General features: G+C 46.6%; 2 protein-coding genes across 2 annotated transcripts in view; both read left to right on the top strand.

The window, feature by feature from the left end:
- The first annotated feature begins 1715 nt into the window (after positions 1 to 1715).
- Positions 1716 to 18892, top strand: LOC124274701. Its single transcript, XM_046710068.1, has 9 exons — positions 1716 to 1855; positions 2675 to 2743; positions 3048 to 3136; positions 6213 to 6308; positions 12358 to 12453; positions 12631 to 12930; positions 13664 to 13802; positions 17356 to 17563; positions 18740 to 18892. Exons 1-9 carry the CDS (start codon positions 1716 to 1718, stop codon positions 18890 to 18892), a joined length of 1290 nt encoding a protein of 429 aa, XP_046566024.1.
- Positions 18893 to 18915: 23 nt separating this feature from the next.
- The window catches only part of LOC124274700 (ephrin type-A receptor 3-like), a 42098-nt gene continuing 39254 nt past the window's right edge, over positions 18916 to 21759 (top strand). Inside the window, exon 1 of the mRNA XM_046710067.1 lies at positions 18916 to 19595. Coding sequence (XP_046566023.1) covers positions 18916 to 19595 — 680 coding nt within the window. The remainder of the gene's footprint in view (positions 19596 to 21759) is intronic.

Here is a 21759-nt window from a genome sequence, read left to right as displayed (position 1 = left end):
TGTAACTATACGGAAGGCACCATCAACGTTCCTACAACACTGTTATATTACTTAACACTAACTTTTGTATAGCGCCGATATCCAGTTCAACTGCTCAAAGGCGCTTTGTTTTTCCCTCGATCATTGTATGTCCATCACAACGAGGTACCCATTCACAGCTGGGTGGACGGGGACACATGGTCCCAGTACTTTGTCCAAGTTTTACTGCACCTTGCTGTGTTAGCACGTGGGTTGTTTTGAGTGCACAGGGTTGTGTAGTGTACACTAGGGGTTGTGACAACACTGAAAGAGTCTGCACACAAAGTTGACTCCAAGGATTTTACACCCGGTCAGAGGTGGGCTTAAACCAGACACCTCTAAGCTCGCTGGATTACTAGCCTGGCGCCTTAGACAGCTCGCCCACTGTCCCCCAGCCGCACCCCTCCCTCCCCACACACTACCCTCACCTCCTCTCTCTCTCTCTCTCTCTCTCTCTCTCTCTCTCTCTCTCTCTCTCTCTCTCTCTCTCTACAATCCCCCCAAGTCCCCTAAGTAAGGTACCTTCAAAGTTCCCAGTACAATGTTATATAGTCAGGTAACTATACGTATACTGAATTCCATTAGAAACGCATCACCCACGCTGATGATATAAGTTTTACAGACGTGAATGGTTCGAACCCAGACTGTCGTGTGAATCAGCTAACCATGTCACCTGAAAAGCATACAAAGTGAGAGCAGCATGCATGCAGGTGCGGTCACGTGACACATGGTGATCACATAACCACGAATTGTCATGTAGAGCATGGACAGATGACCCAACTGATCCGAAATTCAAGCAGGGTTAAAGTTTGACAATTTTCCGGTAATAATCACATGGCTTTTGGTCTTTTGTTCCATTGCTGAATTTGTAACGATGCCTCGATTATCGGCTGTTCAGAGAGAGCGAGCAGTGGGTTTGCTTAATGCTGGATTATCCACCAGTGCAGTGGCCGCACAGTTCAACTGTCACATGTCGACAATTGTTGGACTTTCCCAGCCTCTTCAACAAACAGGTAGCACTCGTGACCGTCAACGTCCGGGACAACCACGCCTCACAACCCCATATGAAGACCATTACATCCAGATCACCCATTTGAGGAACCGGTTCCAGCCAGCAGCAAGGACAGCTTCAGCAATCCGTGGGAGAAGAGGAAGAATCAGTCCTCAAACTGTGGGACGTCGTTTACGTGAGAGAGGGCTACGTGCACGACCTCATGTTGGTCCAATTCTGACACGTAGACATCGTCAGGCACGTCTCGCTTGGTGTAGACATCATCGCAGATGGACCAACAGAGAGTGGATAGGAGTCCTGTTTACCGACGAATCCAGATTCCACCTCAGTCACGCTGATGGACGTTTGCGTGTGTGGCGTAGACGCGGTGAGCGTTACGCCAATTGCTGTGTTTTGGAGGCTAATCGCTGGGGTGGAGGAAGTTTGATGATTTGGGGCGGGATCGGTGTATTTGACAGGACCCCCTTGCATGTCTTTCGAGGCCGTGTTACCGCCCAAACGTACACGCAGGACGTTTTAAGGCCTATCGTTGTCCCTCATATGATGGCCCTTCGACGTCTGCACACTCTGCAACAAGATAACGCCAGACCCCATATCGCAAGGCATACCATGGACTTCTTGCGACAGAACAACATCAATGCCATGCAATGGCCATCGCTGTCTCCTGATTTGGCACCCATCGAGCATGTCTGAGATGAGATGGGAGGAGACTTACAATATGGCGCCGCCTCTCAACTTGCAGCAGCTGGAAGCGTCTCTCCGCAGGATATGGCAACAGATCCCTCAGGATTTCTTCAGGAGGGTCATCTTTTCTCTCAGGAGGAGGTGTGTGGCTGTTATTGATGCTGATGGTGGACACACGCGATACTGACGTTGTCTTCCTTCTTGTTGTTTACCTGTGTGAACTTTTGATTTGACCCCGTCTCTGTTTAACCCACGTTGCCTTGGTCAATAAATGCAGTGCAACTTTATAACGCATTTCATTCTCTTCTTAAATGGTCACTTATCACATCGTTCTCTAAAAAATTCTTGGATGCCAAAACGCACCTAAGACATATGCTAATCTATCAGTGATGCGTTTCTAATGGCTTTCAGTATATATGAGGGTAGTTATGTAAAGGATAAAACACGACCCTGAGGCTTTGGTAGCAAATGTAAACCCGGGAGTCAGGAAATCCCAAGGGCCGAAGGCCGGAGGAATTCCCCCGACTCCAAGGGTTTATATTTGCTACCAAAACCGAGGAAGAGTGTTTTATTCGACTTATGAACCGTCATGAATGTGAAACACAAATATGTATTAATTTCAATTTGTGCAAATGATTTGTGTACATGTACTGAGCAGAACAACATTGATGGAACAGCCGGTGTCAAATGGGACGCGACTGGCATCCAACACCTTGCCTTGCAAGCGCAATGCACCGGGCATGTAGTGAGTGAGTTTCGTTTTACGCCGCACTCAGCAATATTCCAGCTATATGGCGGAGGTCTGTAAATAATCGAGTCTGGACCAGGTAATACAGTGATCTTACCGGGCATGTAGATATCGCGCTTTGATAACGACCTAATTGTGTGTTACAGAGGGTGGTGTCACCGGCTATGTAGATATTGTCCTTTGATAATGACCTTATATATTGTCTGTTACAGAGGGTGGTGCCAGCGGACTCTGTGCACGTCTGAGAAAAAACTTGAATGTATCTTCAGAACATGGCTAGAGTAAGTTTCTGGTCATGGGTCGGATAATGTATATCCGAGGATTAAGTAAAGCTAAGAAGTTACGTCATAAAGAAAATAACTTGAATCCTAATGTAAATGGTCGTTTTGCTGTTGTGTTGTGAATCGCAAACAATGTTATATATGTGCTTCATAAATGAATGTTCCCAAAATAAGTATTGTTGCATGTTTTTTAAGACTATGATGTCATCCAAATTATGATAAAAAAGATTAATGATCTATACTCTTAACAAGATGAATGTGACTGACAGAGAAGCGACCACTTATCAAGTCTCCGTGTTTCCAGGTGCTGTCTCTACAGGATTGTATGGAGGACGGTTGTAAAGACAGAACGGTTCTGCTGCACAGGCTTCCGGGGCAGAGGCTGTGATAAACGTAGGTTCACTAAAGGGTAGGAGGTGGGAGCGGAGGGGGCGGGTCTCCGTGGCTGTGACTGTGATCAACGTAGGTTCACTAACGGGTAAGAGGTGGGAGTGGAGGGGGCATGCTTCCGGGGCAGTGACTGTGATGAACGTAGGTTCACTAACGGGTAGGAGGTGGGAGTGGAGGGGGCAGGCTTCCGGGGCAGTGACTGTGATAAACGTAGGTTCACTAACGGGTAGGAGGTGGGAGTGGAGGGGGCAGGCTTCCGGGGCAGTGACTGTGATGAACGTAGGTTCACTAACGGGTAGGAGGTGGGAGCGGAGGGGGCTGGTCTCCGGGGCAGTCGCTGTGATCAACGTAGGTTCACTAAGGGGTAGGAGGTGTGAGCGGAGGGGGCTGGTCTCCGGGGCAGTCGCTGTGATCAGCCAAGATTCACTAACGGGTAGGAGGTGTGAGTGAAGGGGGCTGGTCTCCGTGGCAGTGACTGTGATCAACGTAGGTTCACTAACGGGTAGGAGGTGGGAGTGGAGGGGGCATGCTAACGGGGCAGTGATTGTGATCAACGTAGGTTCACTAACGGGTAGGAGGTGGGAGCGGAGGGGGCAGGTCTCCGTGGCAGTGACTGTGATCAACGTAGGTTCACTAACGGGTAGGAGGTGGGAGTGGAGGGGTAGGCTAACGGGGCAGTGATTGTGATCAACGTAGGTTCACTAACGGGTAGGAGGTGGGAGCGGAGGGGGGGCAGGTCTCCGTGGCAGTGACTGTGATCAACGTAGGTTCACCAACGGGTAGGAGGTGGGAGTGGAGGGGTAGGCTAACGGGGCAGTGATTGTGATCAACGTGGGTTCACTAAGGGGTAGGAGGTGAGCGGAGGGGCAGGTCTCCGGGGCAGTCGCTGTGATCAGCCAAGACTACTAACGGGTAGGAGGTGTGTGTGAGGGAGGGGGCTGGTCTCCGTGGCAGTGACTGTGATCAACGTAGGTTCACTAACGGGTAGGGAGGTGTGAGTGGAGGGGGAATGCTTCCGGGGCAGTGACTGTGATCAACGTAGGTTCACTAAGGGGTAGGAGGTGTGAGCGGAAGGGGCAGGTCTCCGGGGCAGTCGCTGTGATCAGCCAAGATTCACTAACGGGTAGGAGGTGTGAGTGGAGGGGGCAGGTCTCCGTGGCTGTGACTGTGATCAACGTAGGTTCACTAACGGGTAGGAGGTGGGAGTGGAGGGGGCAGGTCTCCGTGGCTGTGACTGTGATGAACGTAGGTTCACTAACGGGTAGGAGGTGGGAGTGGAGGGGCATGCTAACGGGGCAGTGATTGTGATCAACGTAGGTTCACTAACGGGTAGGAGGTGGGAGCGGAGGGGGCAGGTCTCCGTGGCAGTGACTGTGATCAACGTAGGTTCACTAACGGGTAGGAGGTGGGAGTGGAGGGGGTAGGCTAACGGGGCAGTGATTGTGATCAACGTAGGTTCACTAAGGGGTAGGAGGTGTGAGCGGAGGGGGCAGGTCTCCCGGGCAGTCGCTGTGATCAGCCAAGATTCACTAACGGGTAGGAGGTGTGAGCGGAGGGGGCAGGTCTCCGTGGCTGTGACTGTGATCAACGTAGGTTCACTAACGGGTAGGAGGTGGGAGTGGAGGGGGCAGGCTAACGGGGCAGTGATTGTGATCAACGTGGGTACACTAACGGGTAGGAGGTGGGAGCGGAGGGGGCGGGTCTCCAGGGCTGTGACTGTGATCAATGTGGGTACACTAACGGGTAGGAGGTGGGAGTGAAGGGGGCATGCTTCCGGGGCAGTCACTGTGATCAACGTAGGTTCACTAACGGGTAGGAGATGGGAGCGGAGGGGGCAGGCTAACGGGGCGGTGACTGTGATCAACGTAGGTTCACTAACGGGTAGGAGGTGGGAGCGGAGGGGGCAGATCTCCGGGGCAGTGACTGTGATCAACGTAGGTTCACTAAAGGGTAGGAGGTGTGAGTGGAGGGGGCGGGTCTCCGGGGCAGTGACTGTGATCAACGTAGGTTCACTAACGGGGAGGAGGCGCGAGTGGAGGGGACAGGTTTCCGGGGCAGTGACTGTGATCAACGTAAGTTCACTAACGGGTAGGTGGGAGTGGAGGGGGCATGCTCCCGGGGCAGTGACTGTGGTCAACGTAGGTTCACTAACGGGTAGGATGTAGGAGTGGAAGGGGGCAGGCTTCCGGGGCTGTGACTGTGATCAACCAAGATTCACTAACGGGTAGGAGGCTGGAGTGGAGGGGGCAGGCTTCCGGGCTGTGACTGTGATCAACCAAGATTCACTAACGGGTAGGAGGCTGGAGTGGAGGGGGCAGGCTTCCGGGCAGTGACTGTGATCAACCAAGATTCACTAACGGGTAGGAGGCTGGAGTGGAGGGGGCAGGCTTCTTGGGCAGTAACTGTGATCAACGTGTTTACTTTCAAGGGAAAATGTATAAATTGTTTGGTGTCCGCTGTCCTTGTGGCAAAATATATTCTCACATGTTATAATAAAAAATATCCTGATAACAATATAATTATTTGACCTGGGTTGCAGCATATATACTTCTTTATTGTTGGCCTGGAGCTCAATATGTGGCTTCTTTGGTCTGGTGGACTTACATCTAAAATAACTGTCTAGCATTTACCATTAGCAGAATTATTGTTCTGATAAGCCATTGATTAAAAGACTGGAGCTTAATTGGTTGACAGATTTTTCTGATAAGCCATTTGCTGAAAACTTGTCTAATTGGATGACAGATTGTTCAGATAAGCCATTGGTTAAAAACTTGTTGCCTAACTGGTTGAAAGATTGTTGTGATAAGCTATTGCTAAACGCTTGTTCTATAAGTTGTTGACGGATGGTTCTGATAGGATTCTAAACGTATTATCCTTAGTGAGTGAGTGTGATTTTACGCCGCTTTCAGCCAATGTCAATCACAGCGGAGGTTGATTCTTCAGAGAAGTAGCCAGTTTGACATGAGAGTCCTCTAATAAATATCGTTCAGGTCGTAATATGGCCATATCCTAGCATCTATTTTAATTGTCTTTTCAGTGGGTTCTGAACTTTGAGCCTTTACTGTTTCTTGTCCTTCAGCTGTCTGTAATCCCGCGTGCGCTAACGGTGGTACGTGTACTGCCCCTGGCAGGTGCGAGTGCCGAGCTGGTTTCGAGGGCCCGACTTGTCGTGGAAGTAAGTATTGCCCATTCACAGGGCGCTACAACCATTTACATTAATTATATTGTAGAATAATGGTGTGGTGCCATAGAAGGAAAAAGTTATAATGTTCTGGGAACTATTCCGAATGATTCATATTTTGTGAGTACCTCTCCTGAGAATCTTCTGTTCTCAGTTCCGAGCTTAAGTGAGAAACCCCTTTCTATAACTACAAATCAAGATAAATAAAGCTTTACCATAGTCATGAGAAATCTCCACTAGACGCAGAGTGAATTGTGCGAATCCGTGTAATTTATAACTATATGTTCCTAAAACACTGTTGAATAGTGTGTTTATCCTATCACAAACGCATGCAAAGCCACGTGTTCACTTGTAGAAAAACAATATAAAAACCAACCCTTGGAATTGTACCGGACACTTTTTTGGTCATGACGCGTTAAATATTGAAATTCCCTTGAAATATCGAGCACAAATGGTTTTTTTCAAAATAATGTCGAGACCTTAAATGTGAGTGTTGCCTGAGCACGAGTCGCACGTACTGTTTTGAATCTAGAACCTAGAAAGATCGTGTTTGATTGAAACCTTGAAATGTGTGGGGCTGCCTGAATACTGTTGGACATTAACGGAAAGTTGGATTTTGTAATGAAGCCTTTCTCTCTTGTCAGGCCAGGACTCTCGTCAGGCCAGGTCTCTTGCCAGGCCTTCTCTCTTGTCAGGTCAGGTCCCTTGTCAGGCCAGGTCTCTTGTCAGGCCAGGTCTCTCGTCAGGCCAGGTCTCTTGTCAGGCCAGGTCTCTTGTCAGGCCAGGTCTCTCGTTAGGCCAGGTCTCTTGTCAGGCCAGGTCTCCCGTCAGGCCAAGTCTCTTGTCAGGCCAGGTCTGATGTCAGGCCAGGTCTCTCGTCAGGCCAGGCCTCTTGCCAGGCCTTCTCTCTTGTCAGGTCAGGTCCCTTGTCAGGCCAGGTCTCTTGTCAGGCCAGGTCTCTTGCCAGGCCTTCTCTCTTGTCAGGTCAGGTCCCTTTGTCAGGCCAGGTCTCTTGTCAGGCCAGGTCAAGGTCTCTCTTTGTCAGTGTGCCCACTGGAGGCTACTGCAGTTCCCTACTGTCTTAATTTCACACCCAGGCTACCTATATAGTAAACAACAGTGTAAGCAAGGAGTGTGCCCACTGGAGGCTACTGCGTTCCCTACTGTCTTAATTTCACACCCAGGCTACCTATATAGTAGTGTAAGCAAGGAGTGTGCCCACTGGAGGCTACTGCGTTCCCTACTGTCTTAATTTCACACTCAGGCTACCTATATAGTAGTGTAAGCAAGGAGTGTGCCCACTGGAATGGCTACTGCGTTCCCTACTGTCTTAATTTCACACTCTCAGGCTACCTATATAGTAGTGTAAGCAAGGAGTGTGCCCACTGGAATGGCTACTGGCTACCTATATAGTAGTTCCCACTGGAGGCTACTGTCTTAATTTCACACTCAGGCTACCTATATAGTAGTGTAAGCAAGGAGTGTGCCCACTGGAGGCTACTGCGTTCCCTACTGTCTTAATTTCACACTCAGGCTACCTATATAGTAGTGTAAGCAAGGAGTGTGCCCACTGGAGGCTACTGCGTTCCCTATTGTCTTAATTTCACACCCAGGCTACCTATATAGTAGTGTAAGCAAGGAGTGTGCCCACTGGAGGCTACTGCGTTCCCTACTGTCTTAATTTCACACCCAGGCTACCTATATAGTAGTGTAAGCAAGGAGTGTGCCCACTGGAGGCTACTGCGTTCCCTACTGTCTTAATTTCACACCCAGGCTACCTATATAGTAGTGTAAGCAAGGGAGTGTGCCCACTGGAGGCTACTGCGTTCCCTACTGTCTTAATTTCACACTCAGGCTACCTATATAGTAGTGTAAGCAAGGAGTGTGCCCACTGGAGGCTACTGCGTTCCCTACTGTCTTAATTTCACACCCAGGCTACCTATATAGTAGTGTAAGCAAGGAGTGTGCCCACTGGAGGCTACTGCGTTCCCTACTGTCTTAATTTCACACCCAGGCTACCTATATAGTAGTGTAAGCAAGGAGTGTGCCCACTGGAGGCTACTGCGTTCCCTACTGTCTTAATTTCACACTCAGGCTACCTATATAGTAGTGTAAGCAAGGAGTGTGCCCACTGGAGGCTACTGCGTTCCCTACTGTCTTAATTTCACACTCAGGCTACCTATATAGTAGTGTAAGCAAGGAGTGTGCCCACTGGAGGCTGCTGCGTTCCCTACTGTCTTAATTTCACACTCAGGCTACCTATATAGTAGTGTAAGCAAGGAGTGTGCCCACTGGAGGCTACTGCGTTCCCTACTGTCTTAATTTCACACTCCAGGCTACCTATATAGTAGTGTAAGCAAGGAGTGTGCCCACTGGATTTCACACCCAGGCTACTATATAGTAGTTCCCTACTGTCCCTAATTTAATTTCACACTCAGGCTACCTATATAGTGTAAGCAAGGGAGTGTGCCCATTGGAATGGGTACTGCGTTCCTACTGTCTTAATTTCACACTGGAGGCTACAAGGAGTGTGCCCACTGGAGGGCTACTGCGTTCCCTACTGTCTTAATTTCACACCCAGGCTACCTATATAGTAGTGTAAGCAAGGAGTGTGCCCACTGGAGGCTACTGCGTTCCCTACTGTCTTAATTTCACACTCAGGCTACCTATATAGTAGTGTAAGCAAGGAGTGTGCCCACTGGAGGCTACTGCGTTCCCTACTGTCTTAATTTCACACTCAGGCTACCTATATAGTAGTGTAAGCAAGGAGTGTGCCCACTGGAATGGCTACTGCGTTCCCTACTGTCTTAATTTCACACCCAGGCTACCTATATAGTAGTGTAAGCAAGGAGTGTGCCCACTGGAGGCTACTGCGTTCCCTACTGTCTTAATTTCACACCCAGGCTACCTATATAGTAGTGTAAGCAAGGAGTGTGCCCACTGGAGGCTACTGCGTTCCCTACTGTCTTAATTTCACACCCAGGCTACCTATATAGTAGTGTAAGCAAGGTGTGTGCCCACTGGAGGCTACTGCGTTCCCTACTGTCTTAATTTCACACCCAGGCTACCTATATAGTAGTGTAAGCAAGTAGAGTGTGCCCACTGGAGGCTACTGCGTTCCCTATTGTCTTAATTTCACACTCAGGCTACCTATATAGTAGTGTAAGCAAGGAGTGTGCCCACTGGAGGCTACTGCGTTCCCTACTGTCTTAATTTCACACTCAGGCTACCTATATAGTAGTGTAAGCAAGGAGTGTGCCCACTGGAGGCTACTGCGTTCCCTACTGTCTTAATTTCACACCCAGGCTACCTATATAGTAGTGTAAGCAAGGAGTGTGCCCATTGGAGGCTACTGCGTTCCCTACTGTCTTAATTTCACACCCAGGCTACCTATATAGTAGTGTAAGCAAGGAGTGTGCCCACTGGAGGCTACTGCGTTCCCTACTGTCTTAATTTCACACTCAGGCTACCTATATAGTAGTGTAAGCAAGGAGTGTGCCCACTGGAGGCTACTGCGTTCCCTACTGTCTTAATTTCACACTCAGGCTACCTATATAGTAGTGTAAGCAAGGAGTGTGCCCACTGGAGGCTACTGCGTTCCCTACTGTCTTAATTTCACACCCAGGCTACCTATATAGTAGTGTAAGCAAGGAGTGTGCCCACTGGAGGCTACTGCGTTCCCTACTGTCTTAATTTCACACCCAGGCTACCTATATAGTAGTGTAAGCAAGGAGTGTGCCCACTGGAGGCTACTGGAGTGTTCCCTATTGTCTTAATTTCACACCCAGGCTACCTATATAGTAGTGTAAGCAAGGAGTGTGCCCACTGGAGGCTACTGCGTTCCCTACTGTCTTAATTTCACACCCAGGCTACCTATATAGTAGTGTAAGCAAGGAGTGTGCCCACTGGAGGCTACTGCGTTCCCTACTGTCTTAATTTCACACCCAGGCTACCTATATAGTAGTGTAAGCAAGGAGGTGTGCCCACTGGATTTGGCTACTGCGTTCCCTACTGTCTTAATTTCACACCCAGGCTACCTATATAGTAGTGTAAGCAAGGAGTGTGCCCACTGGAATGGCTACTGCGTTCCCTACTGTCTTAATTTCACACTCAGGCTACCTATATAGTAGTGTAAGCAAGGAGTGTGCCCACTGGAGGCTACTGCGTTCCCTACTGTCTTAATTTCACACTCCAGGCTACCTATATAGTAGTGTAAGCAAGGAGTGTGCCCACTGGAGGCTACTGCGTTCCCTACTGTCTTAATTTCACACTCAGGCTACCTATATAGTAGTGTAAGCAAGGAGTGTGCCCACTGGAGGCTACTGCGTTCCTACTGTCTTAATTTCACACCTAGGCTACCTATATAGTAGTGTAAGCAAGGAGTGTGCCCACTGGAGGCTACTGCGTTCCCTACTGTCTTAATTTCACACCCAGGCTACCTATATAGTAGTGTAAGCAAGGAGTGTGCCCACTGGAGGCTACTGCGTTCCCTACTGTCTTAATTTCACACCCAGGCTACCTATATAGTAGTGTAAGCAAGGAGTGTGCCCACTGGAGGCTACTGCGTTCCCTACTGTCTTAATTTCACACACCAGGCTACCTATATAGTAGTGTAAGCAAGGAGGTGCCCACTGGAGGCTACTGCGTTCCCTACTGTCTTAATTTCACACCCAGGCTACCTATATAGTAGTGTAAGCAAGGAGTGTGCCCACTGGAATGGCTACTGCGTTCCCTACTGTCTTAATTTCACACCCAGGCTACCTATATAGTAGTGTAAGCAAGGAGTGTGCCCACTGGAGGCTACTGCGTTCCCTACTGTCTTAATTTCACACCCAGGCTACCTATATAGTAGTGTAAGCAAGGAGTGTGCCCACTGGAGGCTACTGCGTTCCCTACTGTCTTAATTTCACACTCAGGCTACCTATATAGTAGTGTAAGCAAGGAGTGTGCCCACTGGAGGCTACTGCGTTCCCTACTGTCTTAATTTCACACCCAGGCTACCTATATAGTAGTGTAAGCAAGGAGTGTGCCCACTGGAGGCTACTGCGTTCCCTACTGTCTTAATTTCACACCCAGGCTACCTATATAGTAGTGTAAGCAAGGAGTGTGCCCACTGGAGGCTACTGCGTTCCCTACTGTCTTAATTTCACACCCAGGCTACCTATATAGTAGTGTAAGCAAGGAGTGTGCCCACTGGAGGCTACTGCGTTCCCTACTGTCTTAATTTCACACTCAGGCTACCTATATAGTAGTGTAAGCAAGGAGTGTGCCCACTGGAGGCTACTGCGTTCCCTACTGTCTTAATTTCACACCCAGGCTACCTATATAGTAGTGTAAGCAAGGAGTGTGCCCACTGGAGGCTACTGCGTTCCCTACTGTCTTAATTTCACACCCAGGCTACCTATATAGTAGTGTAAGCAAGGAGTGTGCCCACTGGAGGCTACTGCGTTCCCTACTGTCTTAATTTCACACTCAGGCTACCTATATAGTAGTGTAAGCAAGGAGTGTGCCCACTGGAGGCTACCTACTGCGTTCCCTACTGTCTTAATTTCACACCCAGGCTACCTATATAGTAGTGTAAGCAAGGAGTGTGCCCACTGGAGGCTACTGCGTTCCCTACTGTCTTAATTTCACACCCAGGCTACCTATATAGTAGTGTAAGCAAGGAGTGTGCCCACTGGAATGGCTACTGCGTTCCCTACTGTCTTAATTTCACACCCAGGCTACCTATATAGTAGTGTAAGCAAGGAGTGTGCCCACTGGAGGCTACTGCGTTCCCTACTGTCTTAATTTCACACCCAGGCTACCTATATAGTAGTGTAAGCAAGGAGTGTGCCCACTGGAGGCTACTGCGTTCCCTACTGTCTTAATTTCACACCCAGGCTACCTATATAGTAGTGTAAGCAAGGAGTGTGCCCACTGGAGGCTACTGCGTTCCCTACTGTCTTAATTTCACACCCAGGCTACCTATATAGTAGTGTATCAGAAGCCTATATAACCTAACGCACATACAAGCTACTGATTGTGTCCTTTCTGTTGGCAGCTGAACCTTGCTCTCACCGATCTCCGTGCTTCCCGGGCACCTGCTCTGGGAGCTGTACTTGTCAGTCGGGATTCACACAACAGACATGCTTGACATGTAAGTAATATTAACAGTTATTCATATTGTGAACATCAATGTTAGTGTCCGATTATCAGCCCGGCTGATTTCTTCCAAATTTCCGCCATGTCAAATATTCACGAAGACAGAATGTCAGAATAGAAAAGTATATATTTCAAACACTTACAAACACTAAGGTAATTTTGATCTGCACAGTGAGGGACCAGGCACCTAGAATATGGCAATGCCGTGCTCGCCTGGAGAGTCGGAAGACGTCCCTGGACCCCGCCATAAATGGAATGGTGATGTATTCATTCATCACGGACTCCTCCAACCCGGATGTAGACACAGAGGACGTCATTTGGTCCAACCAAAAAGGATTTAATTATTTACAGATAGACGGCACTGCCCAATTTGATGCAACCATAGAGTACCCCAAACCCTCCTATGTGCGCAGATCGACATTCGGCGTGACCAGCGCCACTGCAACGGTCAGACACACGAAGTTGGATACAGGTAGGATGTCCGCCAGCATTCTTTGATATGGTATATAGAATCACACTGGTGATATGGTAAGTACAAATGCTGAGATCACTTTGTAAATACATCTTAATCACGTGCTAGATTACACCATCTGAAGTATGCAGATCACCCGACGTTTGGCGCGTGATGTGACGTCATGTCTATGTTGCATGTTCATGTACTTTAATACGGAACATGAAAATATTGCTTGTCGTTGGTGAGGACAGCCTGAAAACTGTTTACAACATGTTTGTGCTGGGGTATTCCATTGTGTATCACTGACGTATTCAAGTATTTTGTTTATTTACATAAACCTACTCTGCTCTTTGAAAAGTGCAATACAAAGTGACTATTAATTTTAAACAGGGAATAAAAGCTATTACTACTGATCTCTGCAATCGATCTTTCATCGTTTTGGAAATATTACGGTAATTACTCCTCGCTTCATGTATATTGTGTCATGGCGTCATGGTAGAAATAAGTTTAAGGGTGTCGAATCTACGTTGGAAATATCTAAATTCAAATAACATAATGAAGAGGTGTGGTTTTAATGTAAGATGCATCTAAGCCCAAGGCGAGTGCGTCTCGTCAAACCCCAGTTAGTGTTGTTCATGCCATCAGCCACTGGCTGGCTCCATCAACAGGCTGCAGGGAAACAGCTGCAGTCCTGCTGACTGACTGTAAACTAACTGTCGGTGATTTACTTATAGGCACTTACTGTTCACAGACAAAGGTGGCAGGTACATAACCAAAGAAGAGAACTATATTTGTGAACAGAGGGGTGGAAGGGGCGTGGCCACTGTCGAATACTGGAACTGCACGGTGGAAGAGCCAAGGTTTGACCAGTCCATCACTAATGCGGATGAGTAAGTACTACTCACACAAATATATAGGGTTAGTGAGTGAGTGAGTTCTACACCGCACTCCAGCAATATGGCTGTGGTCTGTAAATAATCCGTAGTCTGGACCAGACGATCCAGTGATCAACAGCATGAGCATCAACCTGCGCAACTGGGAACCGATGCCATGTGTCAACGATATAGGTGGTGGTGGTGATATAGACATTAGTGAGGTGAGGTGAAATTGGGTTTAACGTCGCGCTGGAGACTATTTCGCTCATATGACGACGTGCATGCGTGTGTATATGTATGTGCGGCTGCTTGTACTAGCCAAGACTGAAGCTGGCTTTATAGTGCTAGCCCACTGAGATACCATGCCGCAGTGAAGCATGAATACCCAACTCAGACACATTATACTGATTCCGAGCCGACCAGTCCTTGTATCCATTAATGCCGAGCGCCAGACAGGGACCAACAAGTTTAACCAACCATATTTTAACGTCTTTTGGTATGACGCGGCTGGGGATGGAACCCGCGACCTTCCGCTCTCTAGGCCTCGCCACAGTCACAGTTGATTTTATAGACTTGTGATGATATAGGCATTAGTGGTGGTGATGATATGGGCATCAGTGGTGGTGATGATATAGGCATTAGTGGTGGTGATGATATAGGCATTAGTGGTGGTGATGGTATAGGCATTAGTGGTGGTGATGATATAGGCATTAGTGGTGGTGATGGTATAGGCATTAGTGGTGGTGATGATATAGGCATTAGTGGTGGTGATGATATAGGCATTAGTGGTGGTGATGGTGATATAGGCATTAGTGGTGGTGATGGTATAGGCATTAGTGGTGGTGATGGTATAGGCATTAGTGGTGGTGATGGTATAGGCATTAGTGGTGGTGATGGTATAGGCATTAGTGGTGGTGATGGTATAGGCATTAGTGGTGGTGATGATATAGGCATTAGTGGTGGTGATGGTATAGGCATTAGTGGTGGTGATGGTATAGGCATTAGTGGTGGTGATGATATAGGCATTAGTGGTGGTGATGGTATAGGCATTAGTGGTGGTGATGGTATAGGCATTAGTGGTGGTGATGATATAGGCATTAGTGGTGGTGATGATATAGGCATTAGTGGTGGTGATGGTATAGGCATTAGTGGTGGTGTGATGGTATAGGCATTAGTGGTGGTGATGATATAGGCATTAGTGGTGGTGATGATGGTATAGGCATTAGTGGTGGTGATGATAGTAGTGGTGGTGATGGCATTAGTGGTGGTGATGGTATAGGCATTAGTGGTGGTGATGATATAGGCATTAGTGGTGGTGATGATATAGGCATTAGTGGTGGTGATGATATAGGCATTAGTGGTGGTGATGATATAGGCATTAGTGGTGGTGATGGTATAGGCATTAGTGGTGGTGATGATATAGGCATTAGTAGTGGTGATGATATAGGCATTAGTGGTGGTGATGATATAGGCACTAGTGGTGGTGATGATATAGGCTATAAGTGGTGGTGATGATAGAGGCATTAGTGGTGGTGATGATATAGGCTTTAGAGGTGGTGATGATATAGGCATTAGTGGTGGTGATGATGATATAGGCATTAGTGGTGGTGGTGATGATATAGGCATTAGTGGTGGTGATGATATAGGCATTAGTGGTGGTGATGATATAGGCATTAGTGGTGGTGATGATATAGTGGTGGTGATGTAGTGGTGGTGATGATATAGGCATTAGTGGTGGTGATGATATAGGCATTAGTGGTGGTGATGATATAGGCATTAGTGGTGGTGATGATATAGGGCATTAGTGGTGGTGATGATATAGGCATTAGTGGTGGTGATGGGTGGTGATGGTATAGGCATTAATAGTGGTGATGATATAAGCATTAGTGGTGATGATGATATAGGCATTAGTGGTGGTGATGATATAGGCATTAGTGGTGGTGATGATATAGGCATTAGTGGTGATGATGATATAGGCATTAGTGGTGGTGATGATATAGGCATTAGTGGTGGTGATGTTATAGACATTTGTGGTGGTGATGGTATAGGCATTAATAGTGGTGATGATATAAGCATTAGTGGTGATGATATAGGCATGATGATATAAGATATAGGCATTAGTGGTGGTGATGATATAGGCATTAGTGGTGGTGTGGTGATGATGATATAGGCATTAGTGGTGGTGATGATATAGGCATTAGTGGTGATGATGATATAGGCATTAGTGGTGGTGATGATATAGGCATTAGTGGTGGTGATGATATAGGCATTAGTGGTGGTGATGATATAGGCATTAGTGGTGGTGATGATATAGGCATTAGTGGTGATGATGATATAGGCATTAGTGGTGATGATGATATAGGCATTAGTGGTGGTGATGATATAGGCATTAGTGGTGGTGATGATATAGGCATTAGTGGTGGTGATGATATAGGCATTAGTGGTGGTGATGATATAGGCATTAGTGGTGGTGGCATTAGTGGTGGTGATGATATAGGATTTAGTGGTGGTGATGGTATAGGCATTAATAGTGGTGATGATATAAGCATTAGTGGTGATGATGATATAGGCATTAGTGGTGGTGATGATATAGGTATTAGCGGTGGTGATGATAGAGGCATTAGTTGTGATGATGATAGAGGCATTAGTGGTGTTGATGATATAGGCATTAGTGGTGGTGATGATATAGAGGCATTAGTGGTGGTGATGATATAGGCATTAGTGGTGGTGATGTTATAGACATTTGTGGTGGTGATGGTATAGGCATTAATAGTGGTGATGATATAAGCATTAGTGGTGATGATGATATAGGCATTAGTGGTGGTGATGATATAGGTATTAGCGGTGGTGATGATAGAGGCATTAGTTGTGATGATGATAGAGGCATTAGTGGTGTTGATGATATAGGCATTAGTGGTGGTGATGATATAGGCATTAGTTGTGATGTGATGGCATTAGTGGTGGGGATGATACATTAGGTGGTGGTGGTGATGATATAGGCATTAGTGGTGTTGATGATACAGGCATTAGTTGTGATGATGATATAGGCATTAGTGGTGGGGATGATATAGGCATTAGTGGTGGTGATGTCCGCATTAGTGGTGTTGATGATATAGGCATTAGTGGTGTTGATGATACAGGCATTAGTTGTGATGATGATATAGGCATTAGTGGTGGGGATGATATAGGCATTAGTGGTGGTGATGTCCGCATTAGTGGTGTTGATGATACAGGCATTAGTTGTGATGATGATAGAGGCATTAGTGGTGGTGATGTCCGCATTAGTGGTGGTGATGATATCGGTATTAGTGGTGGTGCTGTTATAGGCATCAGTAGTGGTGATGATATAGGCATTAGTTGTGGTGATGGTGTAGGCATCAGTAGTGGTGAGGATACGGCAATTAGTCGTGATGATATAAAGAATTAGTGGATCTTATGAAGTGGGGAATTAGGGGTGATGATGGTACATGAATCAAGTGTGGTGATGATAAAATTTGTGTAAAGAACAAAAATGAATTTGTTCTAAAAAGAACGTGCCATGTATTCGATTTTATTTTACGTGACTTAGGCTTGAAGTGACCTTGAACTTCACCAGCGGGGGCAGCAGGGAGTTGATCAACCCCGATACTAATGTATTCTACAACAGAGAGGACTACACCCAGCAGTCTTCATCCAAAACGCTCAGGTTCAAATTCGACCTGACTAAACCTTCCCATTGCTTCGGCAAGCCGACCTGTCTTACGTCACCTCTATCCCTAGACAGGGACATTACGCGTGTGAGTAAACGTGTACTCACTCTCCCAGCAAACCTTAACACAACCTGTACTCACTCTCCCTCCAAACCTTAACACAACCTGTACTCACTCTCCCACCAAACCCTAACACAACCTGTACTCACTCTCCCACCAAACCCTAACACAACCTGTACTCACTCTGCCACCAAACCTTAACACAACCTGTACTCACTCTCCCACCAAACCCTAACACAACCTGTACCCACTCTGCCACCAACCCCTAACACAACCTGTACTCACTCTGCCACCAAACCCTAACACAACCTGTACTCACTCTCCCACCAAACCCTAACACAACCTGTACTCACTCTCCCAACAAACCCTAACACAACCTGTACTCACTCTACCTCCAAACCCTAACACAACCTGTACTCACTCTCCCACCAAACCCTAACACAACCTGTACTCACTCTACCTCCAAACCCTAACACAACCTGCCTCCAAAACCCTAACACAACCTGCACCCTAAAACACAACCTCCAAACCCTAACACAACCTGTACTCACTCTACCTCCAAACCCTAACACAACCTGTACTCACTCTCCCACCAAACCCTTGTCACTTCTTACCATATGAAAGAGTTTAGTGGCTGACGTCCTGTGGCTGCTGTGTTGCCACCGAGCAATTGACGGATAAATGGCTCCAGCTCTTTTAATGCCGATTTTCATAGTTTATGAAATCAGAGTAAGAGAGTGAGGTCATATTTAACGTCACATCGGCAATATTTCAACCATATCAAATCAGAAATATTCGCATCAGCCCCTTTTAACACTGTACATGTAAGCTGTCACATCGGATCAGCGGATCATTACCTTTCACGCCACAACAAACGTCATTTGTATCACACAATAAGACCTCTCATCATATCACGATGAATGGTTGTCTCTAGCTTGTTACAATTTACTTTGTTGTTAGGATCAACTAGAAGTGTTCGAATCTCTTTCGGTCCCATATGATTGCTAGTTTCGCATGAATGCGACCCATGTCTTCTTAGCCACATCACCCTGACTCTCAGCAACCTAAGCCTTCAACGTAGGTGAAGCTTTAAGGAGGAGGCCTAATGACCGAGGAAGAGACCCATGTTGCCCAAATAATTTTAATATGGAGCCTTTTTCCTGTACCCTCGTACATAATAATGCTTTAATGATGCTGTTGTAGAATCAAGTTGCAATAACGTGGGACGGTTGGACGGACAACCTGTCTGGGATGCACCGCTACGCATGGGAAGTATTTCGACTGGACACCATAACCGCTGACGGCAAGCTGGGGGAAAAGAATCCCCTCCAACCTCTTGTCAACAGGAGTGGCTAGAGAAGACCGGTACCCTCCCGGTGATGTACAAACCAACAACACCAGGAATGTACTCAGTCATTCTGGAGGCCTCAGATCTCGCCAACAACTCTCTCTACACTCGGCGGCTCTTTCTATACGACGACGCATCCAACATCAACGTCAGTGTCGACCAGCGACTGTTCATATCCAGTGCAGCAGCAGTAACCAACCACACGTGGCAGGCGAGTCTTGTCGATGATGTCGTAGTGGACTGGGCGGGGCACTTCACTAACCAGGTTCACTACAAATCCAACCTTCTGAATGCAGTGGCGGACTACCCCCCTCAGTTTACAGACATCGAAAATGAAGTAGGTTCTTCCTCTACCTTTACGGTCAAGAGGATAACGTTCGATGACGACGATGGGGCGAGGACTCGAGATGCAATCCCGAATGTCCGAGGTATAGTGAAGTTTGAAGTCGCCTACAGTCGAGATCGCGGTGGGGGGTCCACTATACGTATACCAGGAGCATGGCAGCAGATAGCACTTACTGAAACATATACGATCCGAAATGAAAGACGAACGGACGGTGATACTATCCGCGTTTGGGTACGTGCGACGGACATTATGAATAACACGAGGAGAGACAGCACTGTAGTCCGCTTTGATGAATCAAAGCCAAAGGTTCAGCTGAAACAGCTGACGAAAAATGTGCAGAATGGGACTTACGATTACTCTTCTCTGTAAGTATATCCTCCTCTCTGTATATATATCCTCATCTCTGTATGTATATCCTCCTCTCTGTATGTATATCCTCCTCTCTGTATGTATATCGTCCTCTCTGTATGTATATCCTCCTCTCTGTTCTGAATGTATACCCTCCTCTCTGTATGTATATCCTCCTCTCTGTATATATACCCTCCTCTCTGTATATATACCCTCCTCTCTGTATGTATATCCTCCTCCTGTATATATATTCTCCTCTCTGTATATATACCCTCCTCTCTTTTCTGTATGTATATCCTCCTTATATCCTCCTCTCTGTATATATACCCTCCTCTCTGTTCTGAATGTATACCCTCCTCTCTGTATATACACCCTCCTCTCTGTATATATACCCTCCTCTCTGTATATATACCCTCCTCTCTGTTCTGTATGTATATCCTCCTCTCTGTAAGTATATCCTCCTTGTAAGTATATCCTCCTCTCTGTATATATACCCTCCTCTCTGTATATATACCCTCCTCTCTGTATATATATCCTCCTCTCTGTAAGTATATCCTCCTCTCTGTAGTATATCCTCCTCTCTGTATATATACCCTCCTCTCTGTTCTGAATGTATACCCTCCTCTCTGTATGTATATCCTCCTCTCTGTATGTATATCCTCCTCTCTGTATATATACCCTCCTCTCTGTTCTGAATGTATACCCTCCTCTCTGTATATATATCCTCCTCTCTGTAAGTATATCCTCCTCTCTGTATGTATATCCTCCTCTCTGTTCTGAATGTATACCCTCCTCTCTGTATGTATATCCTCCTCTCTGTATGTATATCCTCCTCTCTGTATATATACCCTCCTCTCTGTAGATATACCCTCCTCTCTGTATTTATACCCTCCTCTCTGTATGTATATCCTCCTCTCTGTTCTGTATGTATATCCTCCTCTATGTACGTATATCCTCCTCTGTATGTATATCCCTCTATGTACGTATATCCTCCTCTGTACATATATCCCTCTCTGTATATATATCCCTATGTACGTATATCCTCCTCTGTTCATATATCCCTCTTTGTACGTCCTCCCATCTGTACATATATCCCTCTATGTACGTATATCCTCCTCTGTACATATATCCCTCTCTGTATATATATCCCCCTATGTACGTATATCCTCCTCTGTTCATATATCCCTCTTTGTACGTATATCCCCCTCTGTACGTATATCCCTCCCTGTACGTATATCCTCCTCTGTACATATATTCCTCTCTGTACATATATCCCTCTTTGTACGTATATCCCTCTATGTACCTATATCCTCCTCTGTACGTATATCCCTCTATTTACAGATATCTTCCTCTGTAAGTATATCCCTCTATGTACGTATATCCTCCTCTGTACGTATATCCCTCTATGTACGTATATCCTCCTCTGTACATATATCCCTCTCTGTACATATATCCCTCTATGTACGTATATCCTCCTCTGTACGTATACCCCTCTATGTACGTATATCCCTCTCTGTAAGTATATCCCTCTCTGTACGTATATCCCTCTCTGTACGTATATCCCTCTATGTACATATATTCCTCTATGTACGTATATCCCTCTCTGCACGTACATCCATCTATGTACGTATCCTCCTCTGTACGTATATCCCTCTATGTACGTATATCCTCTCTGTACGTATATCCTTCTCTATGTACATATATCCCTCTTTGTACATGTATCCTTCTATGTACGTATATCCTCCTCTGTACATATATCCCTCTATATACGTATGTCCCTCTCTGTACGTATATCCCTCTATGTACGTATGTCCCTCTCTGTAGGTATATCCCTCTATGTACATATATCACTCTATGTATGTATATCCTCCTCTGTACATATATCCCTCTATGTACGTATATCCCTCTCTCTACGTATATCTCTCTATGTACATATATCCCTCTCGGTATGTATATCCTCCTCCTTACGTTTATCCCTTACTGTACGTATATCCCTCTCTGTACGTATACCCTCCTCTCTGTATGTATATCCTCCTCCCTGTTCGTATATCCTCCCCTGTATGTATACAGTATATGAAATAAGGCCTGTCCGACCGCCCGAGAAGGTCTAGATTTCTGACGGACCGTCTAAATTTTACAGCTAGCCAGTCCGATGGTCTGGTAAAAAATGTTTGATCTTCC

Source organism: Haliotis rubra, unplaced genomic scaffold (genome assembly GCF_003918875.1).
Source record: "Haliotis rubra isolate DU_JTF1 unplaced genomic scaffold, ASM391887v1 Scf1932, whole genome shotgun sequence".
Classification (NCBI taxonomy): Eukaryota; Metazoa; Mollusca; class Gastropoda; order Lepetellida; family Haliotidae; genus Haliotis; species Haliotis rubra.
The sequence above is the reverse complement of the archived record's forward strand: the minus strand, read 5'-3'. Positions and strand labels throughout refer to the sequence as shown.